At 47.9% G+C, this 19,854-nt stretch overlaps 1 protein-coding gene across 1 annotated transcript in view; it reads left to right on the forward strand.

The window, feature by feature from the left end:
* The window catches only part of LOC128885570 (uncharacterized), a 143,449-nt gene that overhangs the window by 70,474 nt on the left and 53,121 nt on the right, over nucleotides 1-19,854 (forward strand). The window contains exon 3 of the mRNA XM_054139669.1: nucleotides 10,612-10,842. Within this exon, the coding sequence (XP_053995644.1) occupies nucleotides 10,612-10,842 (231 nt within the window). The remainder of the gene's footprint in view (nucleotides 1-10,611; nucleotides 10,843-19,854) is intronic.

Raw genomic sequence — 19,854 nt, forward strand, 5'->3', positions numbered from 1 at the left:
GAACTCATTTCAATAGAATAAAATATAATAAGATTCCAGGATAGAATGGACGAAAAGTTCGTTACAATAGAATCGAATGGAAAGTAAAATGCACGCAACGGAGGGTTGAGAAAGCCAGTGGAACACGCGAGGCATTAAAGTCCCCAGGATCGGACACGCAAACGCATACGAAAGCATTCGCGAACGCCAAGGCGTGTCCCCTCTCGCGAATTCCGAATAATCGCGAACGAACGGTCGCGCGGGTATCACTCGAATGGTATGCGACGCTTAGGGGAGTCGGAAAAATCGGCGTCGGCATTTTTGCCTCGGCCCCGCGTATTTCCATTGCGCGCGCGCGCGTTCGCCCAAGTAACATCATAAATTTCCGCGGCTGCGTTGTAATTACCATTATTAAGTTCCCGCGCGCGCGCGGCCCGCGGCGCGCTTTATCGGCGGGACTTTTGCCGGCGGAGGTTGCCTCTGTCATTGGCCAAGATGGTACCGGATACCGATCTCCAGGTGCTGCTAATTGAAAGCAATACCGGGCGTGTCTTTGGGACGTTGAACGAGTGGAGGATCGCGCTGCCTTGTGTACGGTACGCGGAGGAAACGATTACCGGGCATTTCCTGCTCGAAGCTATTCCAACTTTTCAAGGACTTCGTTCCCCAGCGCGTGGAATATCGGAATTACTCGGGAACAATCGAATCTCGATGACCGTTGTAATCCATTGTCGACTTGCGACGTTAAAAACAACGTAAATTATACGTTATACAGTTTTCCAAATTACATGATTTAAAATTAATGTGAAAATGACTGTTTTTCTGGAAGTGGTCCAAATATGGGTACTTGTATATTTTTGTTCACTTTCTCTACACTTCTCTGTTTTTTCTTCTTTTATGATAAATAGTGAAATCCTCGAGGGCTCTCCAACGCAGTTCCTAATCTCGATTACCCTCAATTTTCCAGAGCGTCCCATCAACAAATATTGGTTCGAAATCGATCGACGATCGGGATCGATTAGATCGGTACGCGTCGAAGTTGGATGATTGAGGCGCTGTCGTTGATCGGTGGCGAAGTTGGGGGCCCCTCCTCTCGAGGTGGCGGTAATTAAAGATACTATCAGCGGTGCGTGTCGGCACGGCACGGCACACGCGAGACGCGACTCGTACGCTCGCGTATGTACGTACCACGGGAACGGTGGTACGTGCACGAGCGTAGAACCCGTAACCAGTGCATCGCCGTCTCCGTTTGATTGCGAAACGGCCCCGCGGACGATCGCCGGGTTGCTTTACGCTTTCTGGGACCGCGGGAACGTCGGAACGTAGCGGCGCGTTGCCTCGCTTTCCTTCGCCTTTCGCGACAGGAAGGAATGGACAAGGTGCACACGGTACATCGACGCTGGCTCGTTCGGAGCACCTTCTCCGCGGACTGAATCGGGTTTCAGTATAAGCGCGCAAGGAATATCAATCGATTCGGCTGGATACGTATTGTGTCGCTGCGATTGGGTAATACTTGCTGGAGATTAATGCTCAGTGTCACGGACTTGTCGAGCTCTTGGTACCCTTCGAGATTGCGTACACACCCATGTAGAAAAGGTAGAAAATGTATTCGAAGGAATCGATCCTTGAAAGGTAGTAATTGGACCTTGCGAAACGCCTATGGCGATCCTAAACTGAAAAATCAACTTCCTATCGCGAAGATCGCAACTATTTCAAAAATGCACCTGATCGCTTTATGTTCTGATAATAAACTACTTGGATCGTGAGAGATTATAGTTATCGCAAAAATTCGAGCTGTTAACTTGGAGTGCAGTTGAATTAATTATGGTCGAGTAACAGCACTTCATAAATTATCGGAGCATTTTATGGCGCTAGAACTTTCCTAGGATTTTAATACCGCAATAATTGCCGAAGATTGACACAAATACTGTCCTTGCGATTACTACCAGCCTGCGCTTTTTATGTATTTATGGAGCACGTGAATATTATCATAGCGATCCATGAAATGTTTATTATGCATATGATTTGTCGTGCACTTTTCAACGTCACGATTCAACGTTTAGGCGTATTTTCAAGGCGATCCGGAGTGTTCCATTGACCGCTGTTGCGACGAGAAAAACAGGTAAAAGTCACTGGACCAGATTCTCGGCAAATGAGAGAGCCCGCGTATAATTGGTCGACGATAACAGACTTTCTGCGAATTATTTACATAGAATAGGTGCACATTACGCGATTAAATCGTTTAAAATACTTGAAAAGAGCTCGATCGTCGGGACGCATTAAAACCACATTCTGACTGGCTCGCGAGTTGATTTCTGAGAGCAAGATAATTCAAAAGAACTTGTATCGAAACTTGACAACGTCCCTGCCTCGCAGAATCTTTCATTAGGAAAAAGAAAGAAACCGAGTAAATTACAACTCTAGCATAATTTACGAGTCTCGATCACAAAGTAAACGAACGTTTATTCGATCGGGAAAAATGGGAGCGAGATTGATCACAGTGATCGACACGGAAAAATATCGAAGGTACGTTTTCCGAAACTCGCGAGCGGTAATTTCCGTTCTCCTCTCACGCGTCGAACGGTGAAATACACGCGTTGACCTTTCGCAACGTTGAAGATCGAGGATGATCCACGTCATTCCTTACATCCTCGATCGACCTTCGTATTTGGCAAAGAAACTGCGCCCGAGCGAGAGGTCGATCGGCATTGACCTAGGCTCGAACGTTCCCGTTAACGTCCTTTCCTTTCGCGTCTCGACGATCAGCGGTATCCAAAAATCCCACTCCGAGAACTGCGTGCGAAGGCAGAAGTTAGATTCATCTTGATCCTTTGAGCATTGGTTACTTTAACCCTTACATACCTTGGATTTGGGCCAAATATTCCTAATTAATTTTTTTTTAAACAATTCTGGACCTAATTGCAGTAAAGATTTTCCTTCCAACCATACATACAGGAATGTTCCAATCGACCTTGCTTCCGAGTTATAGCGAGCGTTGTGTGTTGCAACTCTTTCGTCAAACCGTGCTGGTACGGGTGACTCCGCTCTACTGTTTACAAACAACGCTCGATATCTAACGTACGGCCTTGTTAACTATTCTGTAAACACTATCTCATAGCGTTCTATGAGTCGTTTCTGTTGTTCTTTCGATAAGAGTACGTGTCAGAGGCTCTGTAGTACTTTGTGTTTCAAATGATAGTGGCTAGTCGTTCTAATCGAGAAGTGGCGATTGAGTAGGACTGATGCAAGAACTGTCCGATGGAGAGCTTGTAGAAGAAACAAGGAGATACAAAACCCATCTCGTGCGCAGATCCAGCAATCAGTATTTTTATTAAGTGATGCGATATTGTACCGACATTTTGGCGCCTCCATTTCCAGTAAAGGTTGCGAGAAGATGTGGACGTAAAACTGGTATTTCGCGCATCCATCCTTGGTAGCAGACGCCATGACGATCCACGTGTATTGAGCCATCATCGAGGATCTAGGAATTGTGCAGGGCGGTCCATAAAACGCGTTAGGGCTCCGCGCCGCGGTAATTTACAACGCTGGACATCGCTGCCGGTTTATTACCAGGTTGTTTATTTTACGGTTGGTACGCCTGTGCCTTCGATCTGTCTTTCTCCTCTCGTCTCGCGGACCAAGACGGAGCCTGCACGCGCACCTTCTCCGACGTTCTGTCTTCGTTCCTCGCGATCATGCTCCCCGTCTTCCTCGTTCCTTTCGCGTAGGCACCCACCGGAACGCAGTCGGACGACGATGGTCCTTTTGCCGTGCTCTCGATGACCCGCGACTGCGCCTCCCCTGCTGCCTCCCTTCTCTCTTCCGAGCAACCTTCCACGCGATCAGGTATCGGTCGGTTTCTCATCTTCGCGGCATTCTACATGCGCGTACGTAGCCACGTAGACGGTACGCGACCCGCTCGAGCTTGCAAATCGAGTTCCGCTCGCAACTGTGCTCGAGGTACCACTGGAACATTGTTTTGAGTTGGTAGGCATAGGAGAATAGGAGGAACAGAGTACGGAGGAAGAGAGGAATCGGTGTCTCTGACATTCTTGAAGAGTTCTGAACTATATCAACTTTGAATGGAAGGTAAAATAGGATGTGTACCTATAATTTTCAAAATCTCTATCACAATTACACGTGCCAATAGTTTCTTCCATCAGTTCCTGAGACGATTCTCGCATATTACAAGACACCCCGTATATCGAACTGCATCCCATCCCCTCGTGCAGGTAACAATCACACATGGTCTTCGACAGCTACGCGGTCAATAAGGAACCGTGGTCCCCGGGTACGTGTGGACGTAGTCGGAGCCTGAGCGTATCGCTCGCGCGTCCGCGGTCGCGTTCACGGGGTCAGGTACGCGAGAGAGCTACCTGCATCCTCCAGTCGGTGTAGTCACGAGCCAGGAACGACGATCGTCGAACGGCAACTTGAAAATGTAGCTGCTCACCGCGCCGGCCGCTTCCAGTCGCGCGTACACGCCGCCTGCTATCGGCGGCATAGGCGCGGTGGGTGTCGGTGTCGGTGCAATGCCGGGGCGTGTGAACGCTGTGACATATGCGGCGTGTCGCTTTCTTTAATCGCCTCTGGCCGCGAGTGCACACCGCGCATACATCCATTCGCCTCGCCTGCCTTCCACTCGAGTCTGCTCGACTCCGCCAGCCTTGCATCTACCTTGCTGGCCCCGCCATTGCGTGCGTTTCACCAACTCCAAATCCGAAGGGGAAATTCAGAGAGGAAGTAGCAATGTTGTCCAAATATTGATACGATACCAGACGGCATCGACAATCCACCACACACGATTTTATCATTTTTTCGACGAGTCACTCTTGAGATTTTTACATCTACGATTCTTTAATTGTAGGAGCTCGATACGTTGACCTTCGAATGACCTTGATGGAAAGTCCCTTCGGTCTTAAGACTTAATACCTGATACTTTATTGGAGAGTTTGAAATTTATGCTCGTGCATCCATTCGCCTGGCTGTGAGTCCAATCAAGCGTGCTCGACTAAGCTCGCCTTGTTTCGCTCCATTCTCGTGACCGTCCTCGAGATTACCTCCGTAGTCTCGGTGGGGAAGGAGGAAGCGTCGGAAAATGTGATTTTACAAAGAGCACCGCGGGAAATTGAAGTCCCGCGTCGATTTGGATCGCCTTTGAGGCTCCTTTCGTGGACTTGGAACGCCGAGCATCCACTTATTGGGGATTTCGCAACGATTTGGCTGAGACTGATTACGTATATCTCGGAGATAGCGCATAGTGAAATGTAAGCCCATTTATACGTTACCAAAAATTAATTTAGATATCCAGTATTGGAATATACACCAGTCCTAAACATGTTAATCACAGATATCAAGAACTCAACACGTGAATTCAATTGGCTGGAACAATCCACTCGAGCGAACAGAAGATCTCTATTAAAATCCAGGTCTAAATGATCGGCTGTACCTTCTTCGTGCCGCGTTGTATACATTAAGTATAGTTAACATTGGTCACGCATTGCTGGAGTATGAATCCTCTTAACTCGAGAAACAGTGAAATAGGGGGTTGCCGTAAAGTAGAGCGTAAATATCAAACAGTTCTGCAACACTTTAACATTTAACATCTTGGAAGTTAGCGCAGCTGGCAGATTGAAGCTTAGCATGAGAATCAGTCTCTCGAGGCTGTCAATAAACGCTACATGTTTGAAGAAAATTGATGACTGTGGTACCTATTGTTGTTGGGATCTGACGCTGAACGCGAGCATTACGATAAACTCTCACGATTGTTTTAAGAACACCGGTACTCGCGTTTGCGAGGTAAACGCTTGTCATTAAAGCGTGTCCATATCCCGCATGAACGTCTAACGTGAACGCATATATCAATGCTATTATGTCTTTTTTCCACCGATGCAACCAGTTTCGAATCCACAACATTGGACCTAGGTCTATTTGAGAAAGGTAATGGTACCGAAGATAACGATTTCTTCTTCGGAGAGTATCAGAGCAGTGAAATGCTAACAAAACGAAACTCTAAAGCGCAAACTCTCCCGACCAAAGTCTTATTAACGACTCCCCTTTCGTGTTCCCAGTACCCTATAAAATTTTATTTTCAATTCCCGCCGAACAAAGCTATATCGTGATTTATCACTTAACCTAATAACTTGCGTACCCTCGATTCATTCCGAACCCGAGTTCCCGTCGAGGTACCCACGCGAAGCCATCGAGCCGTGAAACCGGCACACGATTTTTCTCGACGACTTCATCGCGGCGGCTGGCCAAAGGACGGGGCTGCCCCGCGGACTCGCATAGCGCCAAGTTCCTCGCGCACCGCGTAAATTCGTCGTCATCCATCGTGCAGCCGTGGCCAGACTCGATGCTCGCCCGTAGATTAATAACGCGATAAATTCAACGCTTACCCAGGTGGGCGTGCGAGCCGCGTAGGAACAGGTAGACAGAGCTATGCGCCGCGCCGCAACGCGTTTCACCGCTGCTCCTCCTTTATTCGCAGCCGCCCGATAGACACCCAGATCATTAACCAATACCCAATTAACTTTGCGTGAGTTTCCTTCGATACGCGTCGCACCCACTTGGAGTCTTGTTTGCTTCTCCGCTGTGTGCCGAGGCTCTCTCTTGGTCTCGTTGCGCCTAGTTTAATATTCATTTGTACATTCGCAGACGGGAGAGTCTCTCTAGTAATTTCTTATTTATTTTCAATCCTCCTTTGGAAGATTAATCATCTCGAACTGTAACGTAATTAATTTGCACGGAAGACAGTTGAGTGGGCTCGATAGGCAGTTTATTTCCAATCACCTGGTTTGAGTCACCTTTCTCGGGAACGTTGACCGGCATGATCGCAAAAAGGGGGTATCAAATTGCTAACCTCGGGAGCCTAACGAGAATCGCTAGGGCTATAAACCTGGTGTACAATGCTTCAAAACACAAATTATTGTCCACGAGAGAAAGTGTCTGCCTCTGGTAACCAGATGCCTCGAGACATAAACCTTTCTTGCAGCAGGAAGTTGTTCATATTCGTTCAGAAGCAGTGCCAATAGTTAAAGTTACCGAACTCCTCTGCGGTTATACCTAAAAAGTCGTGTTTCCTTTGCAAACTGTGTCGCTTTGCAGATACGTATTCCATACTTCGGGCCGCGTTCCTCGCTCGGGTGAAAAAGAGAGTTCCGCAGGCGGACACTCGTAAAAGTACCGTTTCCTTTTAAGTCCCAACGCATCTGCAGGGCTCGGTCGTAAAAAAGCCAGTGTCTCCGACGGATCTAGATCCGTATGCACCTTTCTTCCGGGGCGCTCGCAATTAGCGAAGAAGATTCTCGAATATGAATTCTTTAAATGCTCGATTTGAAATTGTTGCGTCGCTAATGACTCGGTAGATGAACTTCGTTTGCATATAAAGACACCATGAATCGATCTCGAGGACAGCGAATAACAAGAAGCAAAGTAAACGGTCTTGGAGTGAAAAGGCTTAATTCTCGCTCCTAATAGCCGACGCATTATGTCAACCGTTCCCTGGACAACCGTTTATTACGGGGTTGCGCCGCGATAAAAGACGCATTTTGCATAATGCAAGATAATCAAGTGGGACGGGTTCGGGACAGGTGTGCAGGCGTCCCACCAGACGCTGCCATCATCCTTCGTCGTTCTACAGAGTCGACGTGTAAATTAATAATCTATTAGGACATCCTCTCCTCCTTCCCGTGCGCTTCATCTTCACTTCTTTCGCCTTCTTCCTTTTCGTCTCTTTTCTCGGTTTATCGTCTCCTTGAACGTCGCTCTACTTTTTACATTCGGCGCCTCTTCCGTCCTGAATTTTGGTTGCCGTGAAATTACTCACGCTCTCGTGGTCTCAGAGTTACACAACAATTAATCGAACGACGAAATTTGTAGTAGAAAACAATCCTTTGGTTAAAAGCAAAAGAAAGGAAACCAGACTGGTAGAGATGGCGAGGCTTCCCTCGCAGGCTCTCTCTAATGATCCCCTCTGGGGCCAGGTCATTTGCAAATTTGTCCGTGACGACTTGCAAATTTAGCTGTTACGAATTTTAGTGTTTGCCAGGTGGCCGTGATCGTAAACACACCAGCAAGGCTCTCCTCGCTGTATTCAATCGCGCGCCTTCGGAGCCGATTTAATCTCACGGCTGGCATTAACCCTCCCGAGTGGCAGGATCGATTAGATTGGATCGACGCCCGGGAGATTTACGTAAATCATCGGGCCCGATCCGATCGATCTTACCTGGGCGTAATTTATCGCGCGACCAGCTGGTCCCCTTGATTTGTCGCTCGTGGACACTCGCTTCGTTGCTTCGTCCTCTTTCCTGGCCGAGTTTCGCTCGAGGTGAAGCGCGAATAACGACAGTGACAAATCATCGTTGACTCTTCGCGGGTATATCGATCCTTGATTTCGAGATACACTCGTTATTCGAGAAATCAATGTGCATGTCTCAGATATCGATGCATTTTTTGGTAGACGTCCGTTTGAATGATGAGAGAAAATTCTGAGGATTGTTTCTTACCTACTTCGTAGTATAAGATGGCAGAGCATCGTACCTTTTTTAAAATTTATGCGGAATGCTCCATTTCTTTTCGATACTTTGTTAGCTGAAAGCAGATTCAACGATGTGTTATAATGAGAGCGCTGATTATAATGTGCCACCTTAAGAAGATTGCGTGTTAGGCGTTGTTACAACCGCCACTTATCCTGCAACACCCAGTATGTAATAGTATATAATGGATAAAGTGTAGAGAACCGTGATATTAATTAGAAAGTTATAAATTTCCGACGCGAAGTTAAAAATGTGATCATAACTGTGTTTAATATCAACGATACTACCGTGGAAAAATAAAGAAGGCTATACAACTTTGGCAGAATACAATCAAGGTTCGCACACGATAGTCCAATCGCATCGATTTCTGTGCAATCGCGAAACGTGTTCCCAGACAGGAACACAAATTAGGCCAAGTTTTATCGCCGGAGGAACCACGTAAACTGCGTCGCGAGTGAAAAAGTGCGCAGTAAAGCAGAGTGGAAAAAGGAACAAAAGACTTTTTCGAAGCTCTCCGGTCAAGATAGACGACTAATCGAGCTTCCAAATGGCCGATTCGCTTCGCCTATATGTCATGAGGCGAGAGAGCGCGCTCGCTTGCAAAAAGTACGATGCGGCAGGTAACACGCAAGAGAGAGGTGGAGATCGTGTGGGATCGTTTCACGGTGCCCTTGAATGAAACGCCGCCGTGGGGTTATTCGATTTAACCCCGTCGGTTAAATGCAGATCTCGAGCGGCCGTGGACGACATCCTCCGGGATGGCGTTTATGTAAGACGATCCATCCGTGATCACGACTTCTAGATCCCGGATGCCAGCCTCTTTCTGTGTCGCGTTCGCGATACCTGCTTGCTTTCGCAATCGATCATCGCTCCAGTAATTAGTCCGAGTTTTAATTTTCCATTCGAGTCACCTTTCGAGTTGAAAGATGTGCTGATATTTGGAATTTTCCTTCCCCGAGTACGCCCAACTTTGAAAAGTTAGCGTTCGAGTGATTCATTAATCGTAATAGGAGCTAGAATTGTATGTGAAAGCTTTAATTAATAATAGAGAACAAGTTAGTCCATAAAGTGCTATGGACTCCATATACAGGTTGAGGTAATGCTAAGTAACATGATGTATGCGCATATGACCTATAGCAAACCCAATGCAGCATCTAATTTCGCAGAGGTTGCCATGTAGAGCCTAATCGAAGAGTCCGCTGGCATACTCTGAATGAAACGTGCAGAAATCCCTCTCCCGTCGTTCGCTTCCTCATTCCCAACGCGTTAAACATTGCCACGACTGCTCCAATTGGAAACGTTCGAGTCCAAGAAATTTCTATGGAGCCATTCTGCCACAGCGGAGTTCATTTTCGTAAGAAAAAATGTTTGAACGGTCGAAATATAGCGAGTTTGACATGGCGACAGTTTCTAAGCAGCGTCTCGGAACAAGTGCGCGGCGTGCACACCGTGGCAGACAGGAGCCGGGTAATCGATTCGTAGCGATCGACTTTCAACGTTTATCGGGGCAGTCGATCGTGGCAGGGCCCCGCGGTCGCGGATCTATCCGGCCGTTGAAACGATTTGCTTCGATGGGGACACGGAATGATCCGATCGAGATCGAGCCTAATCGTCGGAGAACGCTCGCGCGGCCTCTTAATGAGCCGTCCCCTGGAAATGTCACTGACGCCGCGGTGAAAGCTGAAATTCCAATTCTTCCGGGGACATGTCGCAACGGACACGTGCCACCCACCAGATGTCGAGAGATGCACTGCGGCGAAATAAAATCGATCCTAACGTGTGATAGTATCACAGGTACACCATAATCATCTCGTAATCCTCGCCAGTCTCCAAGAAGACGAGAAAGCAACTATAAAGGGTTTTACTATCGGACACTGTGGGTCTTTATTGTTTCATAAACCGTATCCTCGGGTTATCGTTGCTCCTGATGTCTCCGATAAACGATCACCCGATAAATAATTCGTAATCGGTTTATTTCATAATATGGCGTCGCCGCGCGAGCCGCTCGAGCCTCGTTCCCGCGGAATGACTCACGCCTGGTAATCTCTAAGCGGGTTGTAACGCACTCGCAACAACAATATTTCAGTCGGCGTTAAACCGGCGAGGTGACACCGATTATTAGATACGGCCGTGAGCGGCTTGCGTCGCGCCTACAAGAGTCGTTCCAGCTGACTTATCCGTGGATTGCCGCGAGAATAAAGACACCTCGTGGCGTCTTCGGTTCGTGGATTCCTGGCTCGACAATCCCTAGACTCAGGGAAATCTTGGATCAACCGAGAGGATTCTTCCGAGCTGGGGAATTATTGGCGATTCGAGGCCTTTATCGGTAAGCGTTAATATCAGCTATGACACAGCACGTTGTATACGTGAATGCATTTACTATTTTTGTCATTAAACGCAAACGTCGGCGTCGCGTCGTTCGCCGTTGGCGAACGTTTTCTAATTAGCATTCTATGCGTCGCGCGAGTGAAAATTCCGTGCAACTATTCCACTACGTCTCTCGTAAATGCAAATGGTTCTGCGAAGCACGTACATAGCTGGATCAAGAATGAAAAATGAATGTTGTTGTCGCGATGTTAATCACCGAGCGTCAAACGAATCCACTTCCCGGAATTTCCACGGCTTATTAGGAACGAGTCGTATCGTCTTAAAAAATGACAATTTATCGTGACTCTGGAGGCACGATAGGAATTAAAATCTTCTTCGCCTTGTAACAGTTTTCACAAAATTAATCTGTCGTGAAAGAAAGGATACCGAAAGCTAAAATACGCAATTACTTAATTGAAAACACCGATAAGTATGGAGATAAAACATCTCTATGAAAATTCATAATTTCCATGTTTAAAGATCAACTGCAACTATCGGTATTCTGCTCTAGCTCGATAGAAATAATTCCATTAATTAAGAAATGTAACGAAGTCCCGCAGTCCCGTTGGAACGGAATAAAATAATCATCGAATACGCTCGGGCACGCAGAATCGTTGGATATATTTCCATTTAGTCTCTCGATTTCCTTGAAACGAGCGATTCCGACATCTCGGAATCTCGCTCGGCGATCGACGCTCGTTCCGGGCAACGAAAATAAGAAAATCCACGCGGAGCTCTCACGATGCAAGGCGGAACGATCGTACGCGACCGAGCGTTCACGATTTTACGCCCGCGAGAGATCGCTGCCACGATGGCAATTAGCCGATAGCTCGGGACGCTCGACGAGAAGGCGGAGAGGATGATCAATGATAATGATTCCACCGAACGTGATCGACACGCTCGGTGGATCGGCCACGTGTGCCGGCGCGGAGACGTCGATCGTACTCGCCGCGTTCTCTCCGTTTCGATTCCGTTCCCGCCTGCTCGATCGCGGATCATTTTGACCTCGTCCCGATCGATAAACACGAATTCCACGAGCCCTAATCCCCGACGTTCGACCGATTTGCATCTCGATGAACCGTATCGAACGTCTCCGCTGATGGTCGCGGAGCACGCGGACTGCTGGGATCGATCGTTGATCCCCTCGCACTTTTCTTTCTCCCTTTTCCACTTACGCTTCAACATCGGTTGCTTCGTCTCTATTTATCGAAATAAAATTTCAGTTAACAAGATCGACCACCCCTGTTTAACGTTGTAGAAATGTTCACGAGTTTTAGCTCGACAGCCAACGTATTAAAAGAAATAAAAGTCCAAATTTGTAGATATCACGTTGATCGAATGCAACAGTTTCGTTTATGCCTGTTCGCGCTGTGTCAAAAGTTCGCGCAGTGTACTTACGAAATAACTCGATACAATCGGTTCCGTTTAATTCTAAATAAAGTTCTCACGTTTACTCCCACGTTTGCGTTCGTTTTAATCGTTCGCTCTTCGAATCGCGGCGATCATGGTATTTCGAGCGAACCGAATGAATTTTCGCGATCCTTCGTCGGGCGTGTCCATCGTATCGGACACGATCTCGCGTAAAAATCGATGGTTGATTATTTACCAGTGGTGCACAAAGTGCCGTGGAATAAAATAAGGAGGATTTATAAAAAAAATTGTGCAAGAAGTACAAATAATTTATCAATTATACTTCGAAACTTTGATACTTCAACGAGTATCCTCGTACTTGCAATCTCTTAAAAAAATGAAAGTTTCTCAAAATGAAAAGAAAAGTTACTACAAAAAAAATTTAAACGATTAGCTCTTTAATATCATCGTACTCCAGCAAGGAAAAAGATTGCGCATCACTGTTTTCGAGGCATTTGGTTCCTGAAGCCGTGGATTATTTCAATCGACGCGCGTTATCGCGGCCCGTAATCGAGTAATCGAGAGTCCGCGCGCTTTGAATGCGCCATTGTGCGCGCGCTGCGCGGCGAAAAAAAAACGCGGACACCGTGCCGTTACGTGAAGCGAAGTCGTGGCTATTAACTCTCGACGAAATTGAACGAGATCCGATCTCGCACTCCCACGCGGGATACGCGCCGCGGAAATATCAGCAAGCGAAGAATATAATCTCCGTGGCTCGAGCCGCCACGGTTATCACAGGAACCGGCGAAAAATGTCGCTCGTAAATATCTGAGTGCATTACCCGTTTCACAATAGAGGGAGCGATCTATCGGCGCAGGATAACGTAAATCCGAAAGGGATCGAACCGATTATCTCGCGGAACCACGTCGATAGACCGTTTTAAGTGCACCTTTCCTCTTCCCATTCCTCCTGCAATTACTTCTCTTTTCAAACAGGAAACATTTCAGACTCTTCTACTATATATAAATACGACGCTGAACGCCACGTCAGCCACAAGTAGGTGACAGTGCTTTTCACTGAAGAATTAAACAAATTAAATCTGAAAGTTAATTATCAAAGAAAATGAATTGTATTCAAGGGAACTAGTCTGGCAGCCAATGTGATACACGGCAATCTTTTTAATACGAAACATTTGCAATTCGTCGAAGAAAGTCTATTTTCTCGTCGATATTCTTCAGCAATGGAGGAAATGGCTCGAACACAGTTTCCGAGAGGACGAAAATCGCGACCGGGGCCAAAGATTTCTCACGCCGAAAGGTTTGATCGTGTCCACGTCCACCTGCGCGCAGTCCCATACAGAACGGGGCCCGACACTCTGGACATAAAATCATCTTACGCAACGGCGACATGCCCGAGAGAACCTTTCCAGTCCAGCGTAGCTGCATTACGTGCAAGTCCTGGCTGAATCGGGCACAGAGAATCGGCATCCGCGTCGCCGGCTACTCGCGACAAGTGCTCGTACCACTCACCGAGTGAGTCACTTCGCCGTGCTTATAGATAAGCGAGCTTGAGGAAGGCGGTCAGGCCCAGAAGTTGAGGAAGGGGCAGCACGAACGACCAAGAGGCAGAAAGAGAATGCACGGAAGATCCTAGGACTAGCGAGAAAGAGACAGTCTTTCGTCTAGCGCATCTGGACTCGTCCGGGGGCCCCTTTCTTTTCCACGCTGTTTTAAGAGCTCACCGTCTGCGGAGCATCGAACTTCCGTCATCGAAGATCGTATTTATCTATTTATCCCTGTGCGTTAATCTCGATGATCCCTCGCACCTTTCAACGCATCGACAGTTGCGAATAGGCATCGCCTACAACGCCATCCGTGCGTGACGGTCGGGCCAATATTATTGCGTGGCGACCTAGATAAACAAGGAGGAACCACGCTTGGATCGAACAGCAAAGGAGAGGAAAATTGCGGAGAAGGGGGAAGTAGTTACCGTACCGAAGTGTACCGAAGTGAACCGAAGTAAAATAAGCAGGGGTATAAGAGAATAAACGAGAAGGTAGACTCAGAAGAAGAAAAACACGAGCAGCAAAGAGCAAAGAGAGCTGTAGAAGTAGAAACGAGAAGGCGCGCGATTAATCTACCCCGAGGGCCGAGATCCCAGGATCCCGGGAGCGCATAAACAATAGCGAGCGGGTTACAATGAGATTCAAATTGCCCGCGCATCGGCTCGCGTTAATCTGAATTAAATAACGCGCTGGATGATTGCGTGCAAACGCGAAACGACGAGGCGAAGCCGGGAAAGAGGATAGAATGATGCCAGAGGGGGAGGGGTGGGGGGGGGGAGTAAACAGAGAGCTGGTGGCAGGGTGGAGACGGGAAACAAGACGAGAGAGAAGGAAAGAGGAAGCGCGAGGATCAAGACAGAACTTTGTACAGCGGAACGTGATGCAGACCTCAGGCTCTAGGCTAGGACGTTGGGTAGCTGAGTATAATATCGGATCGACCAGGTCTTCGAAATCTGCCAGATCCAACGATCCTTTGATTTCCAAATGCTGAGTAACGTTTCACGTCCAACACCTACGACGCACCGAGGGACAAACAAAGTGCGAGAAGGAGCAGGGTGAAGCTGTTCACCGTAAGAAGAGAACGAAGAAGAGGGAGAGTGCGCGAGTCGAGGGCTGTTGCGTACGGTCGCAGGTAGATAGGTGATACATTGGCAGCAGCACGGCGGTGCGGTGCAGCAGCGTGCAGCAAAGTGCATTCGGTGCATTGCCGTGCAAAAGATAGCAGAGGCAACGAGGCGAGAGCGACACAGTGCGGCGAGGAGAAGGCCAAGAGAGGCGAGCAGTCAGCCAGTCAGGCAGGCGTGCCCGATGGTTACGGCAATCACCGCACATGCTCCCAAGCTCCTGACCACGAAGAACACAAACGAAACCTTGCGTTCGACTGCTGTCCATTTATTGTATCCGCCAAAGAAAACCTCCTACGGCTCTGTGTCTCTGCCGATTCAGCGACGAGCGATCGTTAATTGTCTCCGAGTAATGGGCTGACTTGTCTTCTCGATCGTTTCGTTCTTCTGGATGCTTTGATGGATGATTTCGGGTACTTTTCGAGTGGTGTAAGACTGCTCCAGAAGCATGGATATTAAGCTTCAGCGGTTGCACGGTATACCACTCGACGTACGCATGTTCGCAAGCGCCTAAGAATGAGCGATAAATCCCATTTGCGTTCAATTCGCAGACAACGGGACACTAAAGAACGTGTTGCGCGCAACTGTTGCTATCCCAAGCTAACGATCAGGTATCATTGCAAGATCGTTAACTACTTCGAATCCTAGTTAGGTAGAAGAAAGCGATCGACTGACTATTCCAAGTCGATAACGGTTAAAGATTAGACGCAGCATACTCGACCGCTGCGTGCAGCATTATTTCATTCTAAAATACAACTGCTAAACGGAACGCTTTGTTTTCCGCTTTGATTTCCTCTTATGCGAGTCTAATCAATCCTGCTACCTGTGAGTTGCCTCGTACCTGTTCGTCATTCACTCTCATCCTGCAACACTATCGCACTTTATGCTCACCTATGGCTCAATATCAACCACACCGTGCTCGTTCCTAACTTTATCGTTACGCGAGAAAATAGAAGAGATACGTTAGTCATTCAAGGATCGCATTGCAGCAGGATGTCGACGAGGAAGAGTTAAATCAAACTTGAAATCGATCCAATAATCTTCGTTACCCAGGCTCCAGAAACCTCTCGCATTCGCATGCTTCTGGTCGAACGAAATAGATTCCGATGCGCATTCAACGCCTTGCTGTTGCAGATTCCAATCTACGGTATCTCATTTTGTCGATTAATTTCGAGGAGGATATATATTTGACTCGTGGCCATAGCGACGACCCACTTTGTCTAAACATGCTCCACTCGAAAAAGAAAGTCGAAGAGGTTTTGGAACTTCCTCTTCAATGTCAACGCAAAAGAGAACCCCAAGAATCTAACCAACCGCCTCTAGGATCGATCATCAGAAATAAAACGAAATTCGAATGAAAATTCCAAAAGTAGACCCGGTAGACGCGTTCTGTGCACGATCAAAAAGAAGCTCGCACGATTCCGTAGCTGGTATTCGCCTGGGCGCTGCTGGTGTGCGTCGAGTCGTGCGTGTGCGATCACGGTGTTAGCGCCGTGGGGCAAGCATCCACCTGCCCGAGCCATACGCCCACGCGGCGGGTGTTCAGACTCGCCGGTACGCGCACACGCTCGCCCTCGTCCAGCGAACGTATGCACACACCGAGCTGAACGCGGCGGATTCTGACGAGAGTAGCCCGCGGGCCTAACTCCGTTACAATGAGAGCTGCTCGTGGCATTCCGTGAAACACGTTGAACACGTCATTGTTTGAGAAGAGCGCCGAGGGACGACCTACGCGCGTACACACGCTCGGCGAAGCTGCGCGTAGCCCCTTGGCATCGGAGCTGACCAAGAGGAGGAGAAACGAGGAGAGAGTGACTAGGAAGATGCGGCAGATCAGTGGAAAGAGGACCAGAGGATGGGAAGAGTGCTCTGAGAGAGGGAAAGGGAGAGTGTCCGAGCAGAGAGGAGCGCAGAAGTGTCTGACTACTCGGGTGGTGGTCTGAGAGAAGTCGGAAACGGGAAAGGGTTGGTTGCATAGTTTCTGGGAGATATAATGAACTCGTAAGTTGAAGGTGTAGATATAGAAGCATGTTCGACGATAGGGATATATACAGGTCCAGAGCTGAGGAGAGGGTGGTCTTAGGAGAGGGAAGCGTGGAAGTGTCTGGCTATCTCGTAAATTGAAGGTGCTGAGATAGAAGAACGTTTGGAGATGGGGATGCAAGTCTAGAACTGAGAAGAGTGTTGTCTTGGGGGAGGAAAGTGTGAAAGTAGCTGGCTAACTCTTAAATTGAAAGTGTAGAGATAGGGCCGAGTCTAGATGCTCAAGTGTCTAGTTCCTCGAGTAAAGTTTTGAGAGAAGTCGAAACAGAAAAGGATTTCATACTTGGAAGACGTAGAGGTCGAAGTATGGAGACGGGTCCAGACCCGAGAACACCGAAGCCTCGAATGAAGAAGTTACTTGTTAGTAACTTCCCATTCACAGGAACACTTTCGTCGGTGAACCATAGAAGGAATCAACATGACACTTGAATATGTCATAAGGAGTTGTATCTTTCTCAGTGGCTGTATATGGGTGCCATGGGAGCGAGGCAGGAGTGCTCCAGAGAATGCTATGGAAGCATCCAATTGTTACCAACGTAGAATGCGGTAACCCAGATGTTACGCGCTAACTTAATTTCGTATGACCAATGAATGTAAAGGATGAATACAATAGTGGATTGTTGGTAGTGTCCTCCTTAGAGAGACTACACGGTTATGCGATCTCTGCCGTGTCGACATTGTAGCAATTCAAAACTCATTTGCATTGGTAATCTAAGTACAACTTCTACACTCGGTTGACTATTTGCCCGACAGTTTCACTTCCTCCGAGTGGCTTATACCTGTACCTCTAATGGATGTTTGTGGATTATTTCACGCTTAACGATATGAATTTACGAACTAGTTGAACTCTCTTCGAGAAAGCTCGTCCAGCGAAACCTGCCTCAAACGCGAGAAATTCGAAAGTGGAAAGATTCTACTTGAAAAGTCTTGCAAGACTTACGAAAATACGCGGTTCTTCGTAGCCCTATTATACGAAGTCCAGGAGGCGGCACTATCGCGTAATCGCAGCGTGTTCAACTGCAGGTGCATAGAAGATGGACAGATAGAAACAAGCTGAGAATAAGCAGTTGAAATTGAAGGCAGAGAACGGAGCGGCAAAAATGATTGCAAAGGAAGGTTTCGATCGTAAAGTAAAAATATCTGAGTCTAGTAGAAAAAAGAGAATTGGTGCGAGGAAGATAGGTGGCAAAGGTGAGCCAGTGTGCTCGATTTTGGGAAACAAAATTTCCCGATAAAACCGACGATGCGGATCGGAACCGGCAGTGCAAGCGGATGCTGGTAATCCGTAATATCGGTTGGCGGCTGTAACACTCGTATTTACAGGATTTAGGCGCGGTTACAGGGGCCAGCTAACGGGGAGAGAGTAACGAGCAGCTAGCACGAACGCGGTGGAATTCACGTAATCGCCTCTCTCTTCCATACTATCTTCTCTCGTCGTTCCGATAGTAGCCTGTTTTCATCGTGAAAATACCTCCTTAGGGCTGTCCACATCTGCTACTCGATCTACCGAGCAATAGAGAGGAGCTCCTGAAATTTACACTCTCGCCGTTTATGTTAGTCGACGACCTCTAGAAGGATCTGAAAATATTTTTCGCGTGTCAGCATCACAGCCTCGATATTCACCCGGTAGAACAATTAATTCGATCCCGAAGCGCATATTTATGACACACGTGCCTCGAGAGATCAGGATTTCGCGAGCGCGTTGGCATTCCACCCTGGATCTCCCCGAAGGGACAGGCGTTCGTCCTGCTGTCGGCGATTCCACGAATTCATCGTTGCGTTCGCGTACCACGTGAATCACACGCAGCATCGTGCTCAGGACGCTACGCCGTCCGATACTCGAATCACCGTAATTACCTGCTTGTCATGGCACCATATCCCAGTTTCGAAATACGTCGTTGTTGAGTGGTCGGTGAAATTAATTCCATTCGCGGTTTTTCGACAGTAAATAATTAAATGTGATAACCGCGGGAAGAAACTGTAGATTTCGATGATTCGATACGCAGAAGGAAAGATAGTTTAGCTCTAAAAATTGATTTGTAGAGGGGTGGAGGTGGGATCACTGCATTCCATCGAAAACAATTAGCACATCCCGTCGTATAAAATCCAGGTCTAATTAAACCCTCGGAATCCCAGGCAGGAATCTCTCAGGCGATTGATCGGTAATGCACGAAAATCAATTCAGTACATCCGAGGAACACCCGTAAGTGGGCGCGCGTGATTGGGATTTTTGCGAGCGGTCCGCTCGATTTAAAGCCGAGTCGTAAAGTGTCCCCCTCCAGTCCCGTGGGATCAGATATAAACGCGACGGGCACGGACGTTGGAATCGAACGAGCCCCCGACTCGGACGTTTTTTCGCTGGCAAATCCTAATTGTATCTCGGTTTACCTGCCACGGATTTACGCGGCGGCCTCGAGGCCGTGGTTTCGCCCGCTTGCGTGCGGAAATCTCGAGGGTGGTCGAACCGATCGCTCGGGCCAACCGAGCGGCGGAGATGATTCCGTGATTACAAACTCGGGTGCCGGTGAATCTTCGCTTATTCCCTATTAATCTCGTATACGCGATACGGCAGCACGATACGCCAAGGCTCGCTTGGGCGATGAGTGATCGCCGATACCTTCCGCTCGGGTCAACTGCGACTCGTCTTCGTTATCCTTTCGGCTCACCGCTGGCTCGTTACCGCCTCTGTGGCTCTTTACAAGGGGTTCGAACGATGGCCAACCACAGTGGCGGGATAGTACATCGTATAAAAAATTGTCGCAAGCATCAAAGTTAAAACTGTCCACTGAATACCACGAGCATTCGCCATCGAAAAACTCAAAAATCGCACGATACTTATCTAAATCGTTCGAGGGAAGGTTAACGGAGGCAAAGTTTATCGCGGATCAAC

The sequence above is a fragment of the Hylaeus anthracinus genome, unplaced genomic scaffold (genome assembly GCF_026225885.1).
Source record: "Hylaeus anthracinus isolate JK02 unplaced genomic scaffold, UHH_iyHylAnth1.0_haploid 11981, whole genome shotgun sequence".
Lineage (NCBI taxonomy): Eukaryota > Metazoa > Arthropoda > Insecta > Hymenoptera > Colletidae > Hylaeus > Hylaeus anthracinus.